This window comes from Wyeomyia smithii, chromosome 1 (assembly GCF_029784165.1).
Source record: "Wyeomyia smithii strain HCP4-BCI-WySm-NY-G18 chromosome 1, ASM2978416v1, whole genome shotgun sequence".
NCBI classification, from domain to species: Eukaryota; Metazoa; Arthropoda; class Insecta; order Diptera; family Culicidae; genus Wyeomyia; species Wyeomyia smithii.
In genome coordinates, this window is record NC_073694.1 from 17,393,681 (window position 1) to 17,410,647 (window position 16,967).

The following is a 16,967-nucleotide window of genomic DNA, read 5'->3' on the forward strand; positions in this document are numbered from 1 at the left end:
TATAACAGAAAATTCGAACCAGAATAATCGGCAATGACACAGGCGACGAAAACTTACTAATGATTGGATACTCGGAACATGGAACTGCCGACCTCTCGATGTCCTAGGAGGTACCATGTAGCAGAGTTGGGGTGACACACATGAGTTGGGCACAGCTTTTTTAGTAATGACGGAGATGCAGAAGCGCGTAATCGGATGGTGGCCGGTTAACCCCAGAATGTGCAGGTTAAGAATCAAAGGCCGATTGTTTAACATTAGAATTATAAACGTGTACAGCCCTCACCTCAGAAGTACTGATGATGACAAAGACGATCTCTACGCGCAGTTTGAACGTGAATACGATCGCTCCCTAGAACATGATGTCCAGATTGTCCTCGGGTATAACAACGCCCAGGTCGGTCAGGAAAAGGAATTCAGACTGGTAACTGGACGATTCAGCGCACACCGGCTGACGAAAGAAAATGGTCTAAGACTAATTGACTTCGCTGCCTCCAAGAACATGGCCATACATAGCACCTTTTCCCAGCATAGCCTCCAACATCGGTACACCTGGAGATCACCTAACCAAACAGAACAACACACGGTTGCGTCCGCGCGGCTGAAGCAACCCGAAGTCGCCGAAAACTTCGCGCTTTCTCTCGAAGCTGCACTGCCAGAAGAGGACGAGCTGGAAGAAGCTGTATTAGAAGTCTACAGGAATACCGTCAAGTAGCAGTGCAGTGGAGAACGTCGTAGGTCGCCAAATACCGAGATTAGATGAACAGAACGCAGCGCGGGTAGTAATGCTGCGAAGAGCCACCCGTCAGAACGTATAGCGATACAAACTGAAACGAAGAAAGCAAACCCAGCTCTTCCAGAAAAAAGCGTCGCCAGGAGAAGGAGGAGTGCGATGAACTACAACAGCTGTACCGCTCTCATGAAACACGAAATAGAACTGTCCAGTAATTCAACGCACCCCGCAGAGGCTTTGTTCCGTGGGCCGAAATGTGGAGTATTTTAACAGATGATCGTGAGGTGATCGAAAGGTGGAGACAGCACTTTGATGGGCATCTGAAATCTGAGAGGACAGTTTCGGAGCGGAGCTTCTCAAGATGGGCCCGGACAAGTTGGCCAGTAGTTTGCATCGGCTGATTGTCAAGATTTTGGAAATGGAATGCCTACCAGAGGAGTGGAAGAATGGGACTATTTGTTCCATCCACAAGAAAGGCGACAATCTAGATTGTGAAAACTACCGAGCGATCACTATTCTAAATGCCGCCTACCATGTGATATCCCAAATATTTTTCCAGCAGCTGTCACCACTAACCAACAGATTTGTGGGAAGTGACCAAGCCGGCTTCATGGAGGGCTTCACACCAGACTAAAATGTGAAGCAGAGAAGATTGGATTGAAGATAAATACGACAAAAACGAAGTACATGCTAGCGGGTGGTGCTAAGTGCGACAAGGCAAGCCTAGGTAGTGTTGTGGTAATCTACAGTGATGAGGTAGTCGACGAGTTCGTGTACCTTGGCTCAAAGGTGACTGAGAACAACGATACCAGCCGTGAGATTAGAAGGTGAATTATCAGGTCCAGTGACTTCAAGATCAAGTGATGTGGAGACGTATCATGGGTTCGGCAGTGGGTCGTTACGAAATGTCGCCCTAAAATAAAGTAAGCCGGAACATTTACTTTTTTGGATTTTCCTGATTTTAGAAGTGCTCTACACCTTAGTCATCTAAATCTTTACTGACCTTCCGAAATCTTTTAACATAATGTGAGATTATATTTTTATAGCGATTCTTGGGTTAGTTATTTTTTTTTAACATTTTTTTACCTAATTTGGATCTTTTTTTCTTGTAGCCAATCTTGCCATTAAAAGTTTTGTTAGCGGCTCTGAGCTTAATTGGAGATTATTTTCGTTTTGCCGTTTGCGTTTGCTCTTTTCTGGCTTGGAGAAGTAGTGGTTCCAAGTTTAATTTGAGAATGTTACTTGGTATTTGTTGGTTCGTTTTGACCTTTGGAAGCGTTTTTGGCGAACCTAAACCAAATCTTGCGCTAAATTTTCCGTTGATTAGGTTTTCAAATATTTTCTTTTTTGATTTTTAGAAGTGTTTTTAGGTGATTCTGAGCCACCCACATGCTGAGGTAAATTTCAGTCCATTTTGTTATTTGACTTTCTCTGGTCTTGAATGCTTCATTTGGCGGTTCTGAGTTCCAGAAGCGTTTTTCTTGAAAAACGTTTTGTTGGCACGAAAGTTGTTGAAAGGGTTGAAAGTGACCTTTGGTCTATCTACTTTGATCAACACCAACAAAAACAGTAATGCCAAACCAGAACGTTCAGTCAACTTCGCGCGCTCTCACTGATTTGCTGGTGTCTCTATAGCGGAAACATTCCTTAGCTTTCCAGTAAAAAATCAAACAATGTCCACGGACTCCACCGCGTCATCCGTGCCATCGCGAAACGTCGAAATCAAAGCTTCGATTGGTGACGAGAAAGCATTCCGCCGAAAGGTTTCCATTGCGGAACAGCTCACCGGCAACGGCGGGGAAATCATCAAGCAGCACGACGTTTTCTTCAACGCCCAGAAGGGACGCCTGAAGCTGCGCTATCTAGAGGTAAGAAGAAAACTATCAATCGAATTATAAGTCTACTGTTTTCTGGCGTCAGATGGACAACATTCTCGAGCGCAGAGATAAGTTTAACCGTGGGTGTGGAATTGTCAAAACAATTGGGAATCATGAACTACTGGAGCCACAAGATGATTACGAACATGTAGATTCCACGGTTGAGTATTTAATCGAGAATCTCCCCCAGCTTGATGATGGCACGGTGGAATTTCTGGAATTGATGCGAATGCTCAAGTACACTTACGAAGCCCACTGTCAGTGTCACGGTGATGATGATTGCTCCGACAGCGGCTGCTGTCCGATGGGTGCAAACTATGCAGCAACCTCCAATGGTGAGCTAGTTTTACGAGACACACCGGAAGTGATTTTCGAATGCTCACCAGCCTGTGGATGTCGACCAACTTGCCAAAACCGCCTCGTTCAGTTTGGCCCTAGAAAACATCTGGTGATTGGAACTAGCAGTACAGTACCTAATCAGTGGGGACTCTTTACTAGTAGATTTATTCCAAACGGGGGTTTCATCTGCGAGTACGCCGGTGAAATTCTCACCAGAGGCGAAGCTGAAAAGCGTAACAAATTGAACGATTCGATCGGGAGTAAAAATTACGTCCTCTGTTTAAACGAACAATTCCATGCTGAAAAGCAAACTCGGACGCAGATTTTCATTGACCCCGAACGAAGGGGTAATATAGGACGATACTTGAATCATAGTTGCGATCCTAACTGCCGAACGGTGGCCGTACATATCGACAGTCCATTGCCGAGGATTGGAATTTTCGCCCAACGGGACATTCAACCTGACGAAGAGTTGTACTTCGACTATGGAGGCGGACTAGTTTCAAAACCCACCAGTAAATCATCAGCGTGTCTTTGTGGATCAACCCTCTGCCGAGGAAGCCTTCCCTCGCTGTCGTACTGAGTGACCTTCCCTTCCGTTACAGACCAAAAAATCCGAGCTGATTCATTACTTTCGACCCGACGTCGGAGGCCCGAAGCTTTCCACCTATCATAAAATCGATCTTGACGAACCAAAGCTGATGGAAACGATACTGGCGGAAAGCGTTGGCATCAAGGGAGAGGTCCGTAAAAGGCGCCATTTGTTTCTACATCAGCAAACCCGAATTCACCTGGACGATGTTGAGGGTCTGGGGTATTTCTTGGAGTTTGAAGTTGGTCTAAAGCCGGACCAGACGGTGGAAGAAGGGACACGGATTGCTAATGACATGCTGAAGCTGTTCGAAATAGCTGACGGTGATCTGGTTGAAGGCGCTTATATGGATAAATTGTTGAAATAAAAGGCTTTTTTGGATTAAAAAAATGTTTTACTCGTATGGCTTAGTAGAACTACACATTAGCAACATTGGTAATTATTTTACGGTAAATTTCGATACCTTTCAGGTAGGTTTCCGCATGCAGAAACTCGTCGTGATCGTGCAAAAGCACCGGTGTGTTGTTCATTGGAGAAAATCCGATCGCAGGGATGCCAATTCCCCGAATATAGCGGCTGTCGGTTCCACCGGGGAAAATCTGCGGTTTCACCTTCAGGCCCAGCTCATCGATGGCGTTCTTAAATGCTACCCAGTATGAATTGGATCCATCCAGTTTGGTGGGCTTCACGTAGGGGCACTTCTGGTCGTACTCGAGCTCAATGCCACCGCCCGCTTCGCGACACCAATCCAGCAACTGGTTTTCAAGCTCCAGGTGCTTTACGTCGATGGCCACGCGGACGTCGAAGCATACCATTAGCTCGGGCGGAACTACGTTACTTTGCACGCCTCCCTGCGAAAAATGAACTTATTTTGTTACTGTTTATTCCAGTTGTTCCGAATTCGTACTTACCGACATCATCGTGATGTTGATGGTCGTTACATCACCGATGGTCAGTTCCGGGTTATCTTCCATCTTCTTGACTTCCCTTTCCCGCATATCCATTAACTTATCGATGATGTAACGGGCTTTCTGACCTGCAGTATCTTTCAGAAGCAGTGACCCATGACCGGGGGTTCCACTGATGTGGAAAAGCAGATCTAAAAAAACTTTGAAGTTAATCACTTCAATTTTAAGCAGCGTGTTTTTAACTTACGCCAAACGCTGCGTTCTCCGTAGAACAGCGGGTACTCCTCACCCGGTCCGGCGATTCCTTCATCAATCGCGAACCCGCAATTCAGCTTCAGGAAGCTGTCCTTATGGACCCATTCCTTCATGCCCAGCTTGCCACCAATCTCCTCATCCGGTACGAACGTTGCGTGAATTGTCCTCTTCAGACGGACTCCGTCTCGCTTGAGCGCCCGAATCGCCGCCAAAAATTGCATACCAACGCACTTCATGTCTTGCGCACCGCGTGCGTAGATCCGGCCCTCGTTGTCCATTTCGGCTGCGAACGGCGGATGGGACCATCGCTCGGCATATACCGGCACCACGTCGGTGTGCGAGTTCAGGATGATAGATTTCGCGGTCGGATCGGTTCCCTCCCAGGTTATCACAACGATCGGTTTGCCCGGGTTGAACTCGATCACCTGAACCGGTAGCTCGAGGCCTTCCGCCTGGCGGGTCAGAAACTCGACGCATTTGTCTGGGAGATAATGAGAGGACAATTAGAGCAGAAGATTACTGCTATCTTATCAGTGTGACAGATTTTATCACTTTTATTGTAAGTTGAGATGTTTCTCAGAAGTGAAGTAAACTTGGAATCTGGTGTTTTGTTACATAGTAAACATGCTATTTGCATTTTTGTTATCTAAATGTAGCTCCTTTTGTCGAGGCTTGGTTACACTGCTATTCGGTCATATCTCAGAAACCGCAACATTTCCTGTTGACGTTTCAGCAGTATTGTGGTAAACGTTCTCTAAGAACATCTTTTAAATTATCAAGATTATTTTTTTACACTGTAAAATCGTGCAAATTTTTTTAACAAAAAAAAATCAAAATGTTCAATATTTGGGCACAAAAAGTTTTTTCATATTTTACACATAATCTCACGAGGTCAGGTGTATCAAGATCTCTCGGCATTCGGCCACCACGAGAAAGAATGAGGATGAATCGTAAAACGTACCGATACCAATTTTCCTTATGAAGGGCTGCTTTGTAATTTCAATTTGATTAGATTATACACCTTTTTATGAAAATGTTATAAAACGTTCGATTGGATTTTGTTATTAGAAGAGAAATCAGATAAAATTGGATGGTCGACTGTGATTTTCTATGCATCTGAATTACTTGCAAGTGCAACTGCAAGCCATTACGCATCGCGTTCAATGATTCAATTGTCCTCCCGGAAATGACCGTTTAACGCCTCAACAGCCATAACCAAATTGAAGTAAATTGAAACAGAAAATCGCGTCGCACTGAGAGAGCAAAAAAAAAGCCAAAGCAACCTGCGCCCACGAACACGTATTCTGATCCAACACAAATAATAATAACAATAAATCTCAAGCCGACTACGCATTAGAGCTTGCGCTTATCTGTTTCTCTGTTCTCCGTGCATTGCACCTACCGTAATTGACATCGGGATGCACCGAGGGAATCCGCAGGTACTCGCGAAAGATCTGAATCTCCTCGTTGTTCTCCCACTCCTGGTAGCGCTTGTAGCACTGGGAACCCTTTTCGCACATTTTCACTGCTACCGAAATTCTTCTTCACTGTAGACCACGAACTCTCTGCGATCGGTCACCTTCAAGAATCACAGCTCGACTGTGGCCACTGCTGTGCTTATCAATGCGGTTTATATCAACTCCGGGAGTCGAGGAAAAAAAATAAGTCGCTTCGCTCGCTCTCACACTCAGTTGAGTTTATCGTGGCTTGCGGCTGCGCCGTGTGCACTGCCCGTCTAGAGATAGAGCAATTTTCGGAGATGACTCTACGGTTATCGGCGTTCGACAGAGAAAGCAGAAGCTTAGGGAGACCGACTTGAGCGAGTTTCTTGTGGCGATGAGAAAGTTTGCTGATAAAGCTTTGATAATGATGTTGACTTGCATGCTGGGAACTTAATCCGGGAAGTAGAGGCGGTTTGCGTTTCTTTCTTTTGAGTGGACGTTGTTGGTTAAGATAACCGTTAGTTTCCAGATAGATTTTTTTTGCAGTGAAATACAATCCGCCTTTATCAATAATCCTGGGAGTCTCATATTTTACCCTATTGGGAGTCCATCAGGGTGTCCAGCGTCTGGAAAACCTGAATCATCAGGGAGTTTCATTCTATCTGGAAAAGTCAGGGAATTTCGCGTTTTAAACAGAATTCTGTCCGAAGAATCTAGTTTCACTTGTTGTGCAATTGCATATTGAACTTTTTTTTTTAAATTGTTATGTTTGTTGTTTGTTTTGTCTTGCTTTTATTCCAAAAACTTTCTCAAAGAAAATTAACTAAATTCGAAAAATGGAGACAGGTTGATGAAGAGCCTTATTGAAAGGAAAAGGAAATAAACATTGAACAATACCAAAGATAATTATATCGGATAAAAAATATATAAAGTGATAGCGTATAACGTGAAGGTTTGAAGGCAAATTGAAATGGTAAAAATAACTTTAAATACTAATGAAATCGATTGAAAAACTCAATCCAAAAAGAATCATATCACTCTTGACTAGATGTTGCTATCAGAAAGTTATAAACTCTTATTCAGATGTTGTTCAAAAAGATGAAACGGTGTTATAACGAAAAATAGTTTCTGCGACGAAAAACATGGTTATTCCAATTAATACTCGCTGTTTCAGTTGAGACTCTATCCTACGATGGCTAACAATTTAATGCATTGAGCCCTAGTGGAGAGCCACAGAATATATATTGACTTTCGGCAATTAAAAAATATAAATTTTATTTGAATAACCACAGATTTTTTCAATAGCATTTTCATGTTTCATGAAGAATCAATTTTAAAATTTTACCTACAAGGCCAAATGGACCGTTTTGATCAGTTTTCTTCTTTTTTTATATTAGTGGCAAGGCATAAAAAAGCCGGAGAAGCAAAGCTGTAAAATCGTCGGTAAAATCATTCGCGTATACAAAAGAAAGTTTACCCGTGGTTTGTGGACGGTTCCAGATTTAACAACCATTACTTTCAACATGCCACGTTTTGGTACAATTTTGCCCTGTTGGAGTGTTGACTGTTTAGCCTGAACTGCTCATATATTAGACGCTTAGCCTTTCAGGTAGCTGGAATGCACAGCACTGAATGAAATGGTTTTCAGGGCTCATGCTGGATGCAAACGGAACTGTTTGTAGAGTGGTTCAAGCACTTTCTGCATTGTATTGCTGATGTCAATTTTCAAAGCGTAGATTCCGGTCCTGCTGGAACCATGAATGTGCCTCTGGAAACACCGCATGAGCATCCCTTTGAAATGGAATTCATGAAAGTTTCGGCCGTTTTTACAATCCAGTGGAGCAAATGAAAATTCCAACATTAAACAGCCAGTCCTGTGTACCGGAGGATCTGCTTACTACTACGGAAAAGCAGAAAGTTTCAACATCTATACTGCCGCACATGGCAAGTCCGTCCCAATTGCATTTTTATCAATTTTGAGTTTATTCATGGAATCAATTCCTTTTTATATCTACTTTCGATAGAACAAATATTTTTGAATACTTCGTTCTGAGGAACTATGAAAAAAATAGCAAGTCGGTTTGTCCCATGGCAAAAGTGATCGCAAGTCGGTCCCATTGAAAAAATCTTCGCAATTTAAACCCTCAGCCAATAATGATTATGAAAAATGTGATATTTATCACAACTTATGGTCTTCAGGTTCAGAATTGGATGTACCAAGAGATATTCGATAGAAGAAGGTTTGATTGAATTTTACGCGTTCTACATCGTGTGGCTCTAGCTGATAGTACAATGTTTTCTTCAAGACAAAGTGTCCACCAGTAGCTTCTTTCAGCTATCGTTTGTTGACAGTGAACGCTTTTGGTGTGCCACTGTATTGTTAGTTAAAGCATTATATATTTAGTAAAAACTACTTCTTGTATGTTATCCGTATTTTATGTGAAAACGTGGGTAAGAATTGTTCAATTATTGTCGTGAATTTCGTTTTGAAGAATTTGTCACTTATATCAAATACTTCGGTACGCTACTTAGCTATTTTTTAACGGAGCAAACATTTTCATAAGCTATAGGTTTTCTTTCATATTTGCTTCCACTGCTACGTGGAAGCTGTCCGCCGTCACGAACGTGTGACCGCTCTCAGAAAAATGTAGAACAAGTTCCTACACCTAAACTAATTTTGAATTTATCAGTAGTATCAAATGTAAAAACAAAATCTAATTTTATTTTGAGCTGCGCAGTTGGTACATTGTGTTATGCTTCTCACAAAAAGCTTGTTCAATGAAGCACGAGAGAAGGTCATTTATGAATTGACCAACGATGGATTCATTTCAAACGCAAGCTATAGCACCGCCATCGATTTGCAGTAGTTTGTTTTTCATCACCGGTCGTAGCTGGCTATGGGACTGACTTGCTATCATTCTGGCTACGTACCGTAAAAGTAATCGCATGTGAGTCCCAACTTATGATTTCCAATAAATTTTAATCAAATTTCGGTGTTTATGCAAGTTTTATGATGCAAAAGTGTTAGATTGTCATTGCAGTACTAAATTCTGTTGATGGTCTTGATTGAAAAAGCATTTTAGTGGAAAATTTCATCTAAATCGTTACGATTTTTAATTGCTGTTTTCTCATCAGCACCAAAACGCAAATGGGACGGACTTGTTATGAGCGGCAGTATATCGGTTTCGCATACTCTGGAAGGCGACGATACTCCGATTCCGAATTTACTTATTTACTTCCATCTGCACTCCACCACAGATGGTACGCAGCACCTTCCGTTCTAGAACCCCAAGGGCGCGTTGGTCCTCCACGAATATGGTTCAGGTTTTGTGGCCGTTGAGACTAACGGTCTACCGGTGCGGCGTCGGATATTTTTCGAGCGGAACGTGCTCCGCAGTCGACGTATTCCTCTACTGGTGTCGTTGTCAGTAGTCACTAGTGTACACGAACTCGTCTACCATTTTGATTTCATCACTGCTATTCTGATTTTGTGGTGGAAGGAACCTCTTCCGCTTATGTACTTAGTCTTCGATGCGTTTATGGCCTCAGTCTCTGTTGTACGTCTCTAGAGTACCGTGCAGGCGGCGCTCAGCAGCGTGATTGCACGGTAGTTTGCAGCAGTCCAACTTGTCGCCCTTTTTGTAGATGGGTCACACTGTACCTCCTCCTCCAAATCTCTGCAATCACCCAGTGTAGCGCCTTAGCCAGAGATTCGCCACCGTGTTCCAACAGCTCGCTGAGGAGTTGGTCAGCTCTAGCTGCTATGTTGATTTTTAGCCGGTCAATCTACTACCACTTCGTCGTCGTCCTCAGCTACATCACCGTTAAGGTGCTCGTTGTAGTACTGTTTCCACCTTTCAATCATCTCACACTTATTCGCAGTGGCGTCGGGTCCACCTGTGCATCATGGGCACTGCACAGGTACCCTATTCCCTAACATCTGAACATATGCAGTTATCGAAATATTATAACCTATAAAAACAAGTAAGCATACTAGCAAAACCCTTCAATTTAAAGCATCAAACACTTAGGTTTGAATTTCTTATTTCATTTGAGGAAAAAGAACTTGAATAAATGATTGGTGCACATGTGACGAAATCAGCCACGCGACGCCTCTGCTTATTCGTGAGAAGGTTGCCGTCCAAGTCCCTGCACATTTCGACTTGGGGCACATAGCCTTTGCAGTAACCGTTTAGCTTCTCGTAGAACTCGCATATTCACACTGCGATAGGCGCGAACGTCGATGATGTCTGAGAAGAACTTACCATCGCTTAGAACGTGGTCCAATTGGTTCTCCACTTGTAAGTCAGGTAATCTCCAGGTGGCTTTGTAGGATGTCTTTGCGAGGGAAGAAGGTACTTCTGACTATCACACCGCGAGAGGCTGCAAAGTTCGCCCGTTCCAGCATTTACAAAATCTTGGCACTATTGGGCAACAATCAGAGCATTGAAAGAAAGCCCGGTTCCGGACGGCCGACGACCCTGAGCGACAGGAAGCTCCAAAGGATACTGAAGAGGAAGACTGAGGGAAAAGTGGCTACATCGCTGTGTGCGCTTGGCCTGGAGGTTGGTGCAACCGATCAAACAGTGCTTGGCGAACATGGACATACATGTCAGGCGAATATGGACGGCCAATACCCGTTCACTAGTCTCGGAGCTGCAGGCAATGACGCAGCGGCAGCGCCTGAATAAGATGGTCAAATCGATTTTCCAGGCAATTCACGACGCTGGGGTTGGTGATGAACGACGAGACCTGTCTCACCCAGGATGGCAACGACTGGTAGGGCACTTTGTATTTTAATTCCCCCACGAAAGAAGTAAGCACTAAGGTGAAATTTCTTTTACACACCAAGTTCCCCAAGACGGTGCTGCTGTGGCTGACAATCAGCGAGAAGGAGATGTCAAAGCTGCTCTTCTTTCGCTCCGGACTGGCCGTGAACGGGAAAGTTCATAGTACGAAGTACCTGCCGGAAGATGCGTCGTTCCCAAAAAACTTTGTAAGGCCGAAGACACGGTGTTTTGGCCGGATCCGTAGTCGGCTCACTATTCGAAGCGATCGTTTGAGGAGATGGAACGGCTAAATCGAGGATTTCTGGCAAGCCTGAAGCATAAGATCTACTTCTACAGTTTTGTCGCGAAATTTCAGGAGGAATTGATGAATAAAACGAAAAAAGAATTAAAAAAACATGCCTATACGCATGTTTTCGTCCTCCATGGCGAATGTTCCGGTTAACTGACGAAAGGCCACACGCAAGATCGTAGATTTTTTTGCAAGCAAGCTAACTCAATTATCTGTCTTAGTTATTTTGTTACCGCAAAAAGTCCATTTTTTTAACGCATGCGTTAGCACAAAACGACATTGTTAGCCCATTGAAACATCTGTGTAAGTATCAACCAGGTCAAAAATAATTGATTGAAATGCTTGCCCTATGTCACGTGGAATTGCACAGTTGATCCACTAAGGACATTGCAGCGGCAAAAGTACCGGGCAAATCCGTGTTGATCACTTACTACTAGCATTTATTTTTATTTTTCAAAATTGAAAATGACGACTTCCGGTGCCTGGAAAATAGTCGAAAGTGACCAAATATGGTATTTCCGCAATCATAATGATGCACAGATACTAAAAGTCCATCTCAAACACCATTTTGAATTCTCGAACGGTTTTTTTTTTTAATGAGGGGGATTTGTTAGTAGCTTAAGTATTTATGATAAATATTAGTAAATAATGAGTATGTGTGTCCAATCACAAATGGTGACTTCTCAACACTGTTAGAAATTTGTAATTTTCATTATTAGGATTTGTTTGCTTTCGCAATTAGGACTTATCGTTCGTAGGGATTTAAACCTACTTGTCAGAAAAGGGGAAGTAAACTTACAACTAACTTAATTGCTAACTTATTGGCTATAAAGAGAGCTTATCGTAGCAATTGAGGATTGCAACGATTTTTGTCGAAAATTGTTAATAATTTTATTTGACATAGCTTCTAATAGTTCAACACCAGTAAGTCTATGTAATTCGAGTGTACCAAACCAAGGAGGACACTTCAAAATCATTTTAAGAATTTTATTCTGAATCCTTTGGAGCGTTTTCTTCCTTGTTAAACAGCAACTTGACCAGATCGGTACAGCATAAAGCATTGCTGGCCTAAAAATTTGTTTGTAAATCAAAAGTTTGTTCTTTAAACAAAGTTTAGAATTCCTGTTAATGAGAGGATATAAACATCTCGTAAATTTGATGCACTTGGCTTGTATACTCTCAATGTGCTCTTTGAAAATAAGTTTTTTATCATAAATTAGTCCCAAGTACTTAACCTTGTCGGACCAACTTAAAATAACCCCATTCATCTTGACAACGTGATTATTGTTTGACTTGAGGAAAGAAGCCCTAGGCTTATGCGGAAAAATTATCATTTGAGTTTTAGAAGCATTGGGAGAGATTTTCCACTTTTGCAAGTAGGAAGAAAAAATATCTAAACTTTTCTGCAATCGACTGCATATGACACGAAGACTTTTTGCTTTTACGGAAAGGCTTGTGTCATCGCAGAACAATGACTTTGTGCATCCTGGAGGCAAATCAGGAAGATCTGAAGTGAATATGTTGTACAGGACTGGACCCAAGACTGAACCTTGAGGTACACCTGCTCTGACAGAAAATCTATCAGATTTGGAATTCTGATAGACAACCTGCAGAGTTCGGTCAGTAAGATAATTTTTTAAAATTTTGATTAGGAAAATTGGAAAATTAAAAGTTTGCAATTTCGCAATCAAACCTTTATGCCAAACACTGTCGAATGCTTTTTCTATATCTAAAAGAGCAGCTCCAGTGTAATAACCTTCAGATTTGTTAGCTCGTATCATATTAGTAACTCGGAGCAATTGATGAGTTGTGGAATGCCCATGGCGAAATCCAAACTGTTCATTTGCAAAAATTGAATTTTCGTTGATGTGTGACATCATTCTGTTAAGAATAATTCTCTCAAACAGTTTACTTATTGAAGAAAGCAAACTGATTGGTCGATAACTTGAAACTTCTGCTGGGTTCTTATCCGGTTTTAAAATTGGAGTAATTTTTGCATTTTCCCATAATTTGGGAAAATATGCAATTTTGAAGCAGCAATTGAAAATTTTTACTAAAAATTCCATCGTGCTCTCAGGGAGATGTTTGATTAGTATATTAAAGATTCCATCGTCACCAGGTGCTTTCATATTTTTAAAATTTTTAATAATTGATTTAATCTCATTCAAGTTAGTTTCAATTATTTCTGCAGGTAAAAAATTCTGGGAAGAAATTAAATCAAATTGACGTGTGACTTCATTTTCAATTGGACTCACAAAATTCAAATTTGAGTTATGAACACTCTCAAACTGCTGAGCAAGTCTTTGAGCCTTTTGTTCATTGGATACAAGAAAACGTTCACCATCTTTTAAAACTGGAATAGGCTTTAAAGGTTTCTTAAGAATCTTCGACAGCTTCCGAAAAGGTTTTGAATATGGTTTCAATTTTTCAACTTTAGTCTCAAAATTTTGATTTCTCAGAAGAGTAAATCTATGTTTAATCTCTTTCTGTAAATCTTTATAAATAGTTTTAAAAACAGGGTCACGAGAACGTTGATATTGACGTCTGCGGACATTTTTCAAACGAATTAGAAGTTGAAGATTTTCATCAATTATTGGTGAATCAAATTTCACTTGAGCCTCTGGAACAGAATAATTCCTGGCATCAACAATTGCACATTTTAATGCTTCCAAAGCGGAATCAATATTCACTTCGTTTTGCAAATCAAGCTCATTATTGAAATTTCTCTCAATATGAGTTTTGTATCTTTCCCAATTAGCCTTGTTATAATTAAAAACAGAGCTCATAGGGTTTAAAACTGATTCCTGTGATAAAGAAAAAGTTATTGGAAGATGGTCAGAATCAAAGTCAGCATGTGTGATCAAATCACTACATACCTGACTTTGATCTGTTAGCACCAAATCAATTGTTGAAGGGTTTCTTACAGAAGAAAAGCATGTAGGACTATTCGGAGACAAAATAGAATAGTATCCTGAAGAACAATCATTGAATAAAATTTTGCCATTGGAATTACTTTGAGAATTATTCCATGAACGATGTTTAGCGTTAAAATCGCCGATTATGAAAAATTTCGAACGATTTCTGGTGAGCTTTTGTAAATCACCTTTAAAATATTTTTTGAGCTCGCGTGTGCATTGAAATGGTAAATATACTGCGGCAATAAATAAAATCCCAAGTTCAGTTTGAACTTCAATTCCCAAAGTTTCAATAACTTTCGTCTCAAGATGGGGAAGAGCACGATGTTTGATTCGGCGATGAATAACAATTGCAACTCCACCGCCGGAACCCTGAATCCTATCATATCTATGAACCACGTAATTGGGATCATATTTTAATTTTATGTTAGGTTTCAAAAATGTTTCAGTAATAATTGCAATATGCACATTATTTACTGTTAAAAAATTAAAAAGCTCATTCTCATTGGCCTTCAATGAGCGAGCATTCTAATTTAATATTTTAATTGTTTTATTTAAAATCATTGCTAAATTTTAAATTAGAAACAATTTTAATAGTAAAATTTGTGCCTATTTGAATGGCTTCAAACATTGATTTTGCCTGCAACATGGCGTTCATAAGATCGAACATTGCCTGTTGGGGTAATAGGTGTACAATTATTTTCTAGCGTGTTTTGCTTACCCATATTAGTGGTCATTTTCGAACTACCAACATTAGGCGGTAGAATGTTCGAAAGACCTGTAACCTGGGCATATGTTAAACGGGTATGCAAAGGAGTAGGTAAACTATGCGTCACTGGTACGCTTGGAGAATTTTGTTTTGAAGTTTGTTTTGAATTTTGTTTACCTTGCCTTGCCTTAACAATTGCTAAACGGACTGGGCATTGATAAAAATTTGACATATGGTTGCTGTTACAATTCGCACAGCGAAAATTTTTACTCTCTTTCACAGGACATGTGTCCTTTTTGTGAGAAGAGTCTCCACAATTAAGACATCTTTGGTCCATGTTACAGAATTTGGAACCATGGCCATAACGATGGCAAGTACGGCATTGGGTGATATGCTTTTCACCTCCGCCATACTTCCTATAAATTTCCCACTTCACACGCACATTATACAAAGCATGTGCTTTTTCAAAAAAATTTAAGTTAACCTCATTGCGGTTAAAATGAATTAAATAATTAACAAGGGAAATTCCAGTTCTCTGACTGTTTTCGCCTCGTGATTTTTGTTTCATTAGAATTACTTGGGTAGGGGCTATGCCAAGTAATTCTGTTAAAGTAAGTTGGATCTCATCAACGGTTTGATCGTTGGTGAGACCTTTCAAGACAACCTTGAACGGCTTGGCGTTCTTGGTGTCGTATGTAAAAAATTTGTACATCTTGTCAGTTAAATACTGAACAAGACGATCACGACCCTTTACTGAGTCGGCTAATAAGCGGCATTCACCTCTACGGCCAATCTGATAGGTAACTTTAACGTCAAAAACAAACGTTGAAAGTTCCTTTTTGAATATATTAAATTCAGAAGAAATAGTTACACAATAGGTGGAACTTTCTCCTTTTTTAAAGATTTTATATTTTGTATAGTTTCATTATTGGTAACTTCCATTTCACCAGCTTCTTGCTCAGGCAAAATATCAAAAGGATTGTCACTACAGACACTCGATGTGTCAGAAAGAGATGCCTCTCTTTTCCTCCCCGCAGCGATGCGAGGTTTCTTTTTCCGTCCAGCCATTTCAGGTGATACGAAAAAAGTTAAATTCAAAAGTAGGTAGTCTTGAGAAAGACTGATGGGAAATAACTTTCAGGTAGTCTTTAAAAGACACACTGACAAAACACAAACTTTGAAGCTATAGGCAGTCAAAGACCAGTCCACAAGCAACCGAAAAAACGTCTGATCTGTAGGACAGTTCAAGACGCACTGAATTCTCGGACGGTGACTTCCGGTTTCTGGAAGACAACCAAGAACGACTGAATACCCCCCAATATGAGTATTTCCAGTATCAGACTGGTGGTGAGGTCAGAAATTGACTCCACACGCCATTTTGAAATCCAGTTTGACAACTTCTTTCTCTAGAAATCAGCTAAAAATGACCGAATGTCATTTGTATCTTTTGAATCAAGGTGATGTACAAAAGCTGAGATCCCGATAAAACCAATCATTTCATTTTTGAAATCATTTAAGTAAAAAAAATGTGGAACGAAGTTTGCCGGGATAGCTTGTTTCAGATATAACACGAGGGACTCGAATAACAAACTCGCACATTAAGCAGTGCATTCGTGATGAATAGTAATCTAATTTAATAACGCAAAGCAGCTGTTTTGATTGAAAAGTTATTCACAGGACTTTTTCTGATAAAAACTTTGCATTCCATACCTTTTAATGCTTTTACGAAAAAAAAAACTGCTCGAAAATTGTTCAACTTGGGCTTCGTATAATTTTGAAATACTTATTGCTAAATCTAACGAGTGAGTCGTAAGTAGCGGGATTAAATTCGTATGTAACGTTTTTCGTTACACGCCCTAGAGAGAAAGACAAAGAACTGTGTGTGGTTATGTACTTCTATATTTGTGGTCGCTGCTCTTATTCAGAGTTTTTTAGCGCATCTTTCAGATATTTGGACAACATCCGAAATTGTAGGTGGCTGAGCACTTTGACGAAGGGGTACAAGACGGTTCTACACTGGAGGACTAATGGCCAACAATAAAAAAATCGGGCCGACGAAGCGAAATAACTGCCGCCTAGCGGACGAAATTTGAATCTGCCTCCAAGAACAAGATTGGCGCT

At 41.0% G+C, this 16,967-nt stretch overlaps 3 protein-coding genes across 3 annotated transcripts; 2 read left to right on the forward strand and 1 right to left on the reverse strand.

Annotated features, from left to right (window-relative positions):
- The first annotated feature begins 2,316 nt into the window (after positions 1 to 2,316).
- Positions 2,317 to 3,922, forward strand: LOC129716716 (uncharacterized). Its single transcript, XM_055666553.1, has 2 exons — positions 2,317 to 2,598; positions 3,552 to 3,922. The coding sequence occupies exons 1-2, from the start codon at positions 2,404 to 2,406 to the stop codon at positions 3,903 to 3,905; spliced, it is 549 nt and encodes a 182-aa protein (XP_055522528.1). The 5' UTR covers positions 2,317 to 2,403; the 3' UTR covers positions 3,906 to 3,922.
- Positions 2,605 to 3,694, forward strand: LOC129716711 (probable histone-lysine N-methyltransferase set-23). Its single transcript, XM_055666547.1, has one exon. It carries the CDS (start codon positions 2,651 to 2,653, stop codon positions 3,527 to 3,529), a length of 879 nt encoding a protein of 292 aa, XP_055522522.1. The 5' UTR covers positions 2,605 to 2,650; the 3' UTR covers positions 3,530 to 3,694.
- LOC129716706 (aminoacylase-1B-like) lies at positions 3,911 to 6,348 on the reverse strand. The gene is made up of 4 exons (XM_055666542.1): positions 6,104 to 6,348; positions 4,694 to 5,182; positions 4,450 to 4,637; positions 3,911 to 4,389 (listed from the first exon to the last, which is right to left on the reverse strand). Exons 1-4 carry the CDS (start codon positions 6,219 to 6,221, stop codon positions 3,955 to 3,957), a joined length of 1,230 nt encoding a protein of 409 aa, XP_055522517.1. The 5' UTR covers positions 6,222 to 6,348; the 3' UTR covers positions 3,911 to 3,954.
- Positions 6,349 to 16,967: the final 10,619 nt, after the last annotated feature.

What these genes read in the sequence shown, in the direction of transcription:
- LOC129716716 (XM_055666553.1), top strand. Translation starts at nt 2,404, where the DNA reads ATGTCCACGGACTCCACCGCGTCATCCGTGCCATCGCGAAACGTCGAA. An exon ending in TGAAGCTGCGCTATCTAGAG is followed by an intron (nt 2,599 to 3,551) that starts GTAAGAAGAAAA and finishes CTTCCGTTACAG; the next exon opens with ACCAAAAAATCCGAGCTGAT.
- LOC129716711 (XM_055666547.1), top strand. Translation starts at nt 2,651, where the DNA reads ATGGACAACATTCTCGAGCGCAGAGATAAGTTTAACCGTGGGTGTGGA.
- LOC129716706 (XM_055666542.1), bottom strand. Translation starts at nt 6,221, where the DNA reads ATGTGCGAAAAGGGTTCCCAGTGCTACAAGCGCTACCAGGAGTGGGAG. An exon ending in CGGAGAACGCAGCGTTTGGC is followed by an intron (nt 4,638 to 4,693) that starts GTAAGTTAAAAA and finishes AAGTTTTTTTAG; the next exon opens with ATCTGCTTTTCCACATCAGT. An exon ending in TCAACATCACGATGATGTCG is followed by an intron (nt 4,390 to 4,449) that starts GTAAGTACGAAT and finishes CATTTTTCGCAG; the next exon opens with GGAGGCGTGCAAAGTAACGT.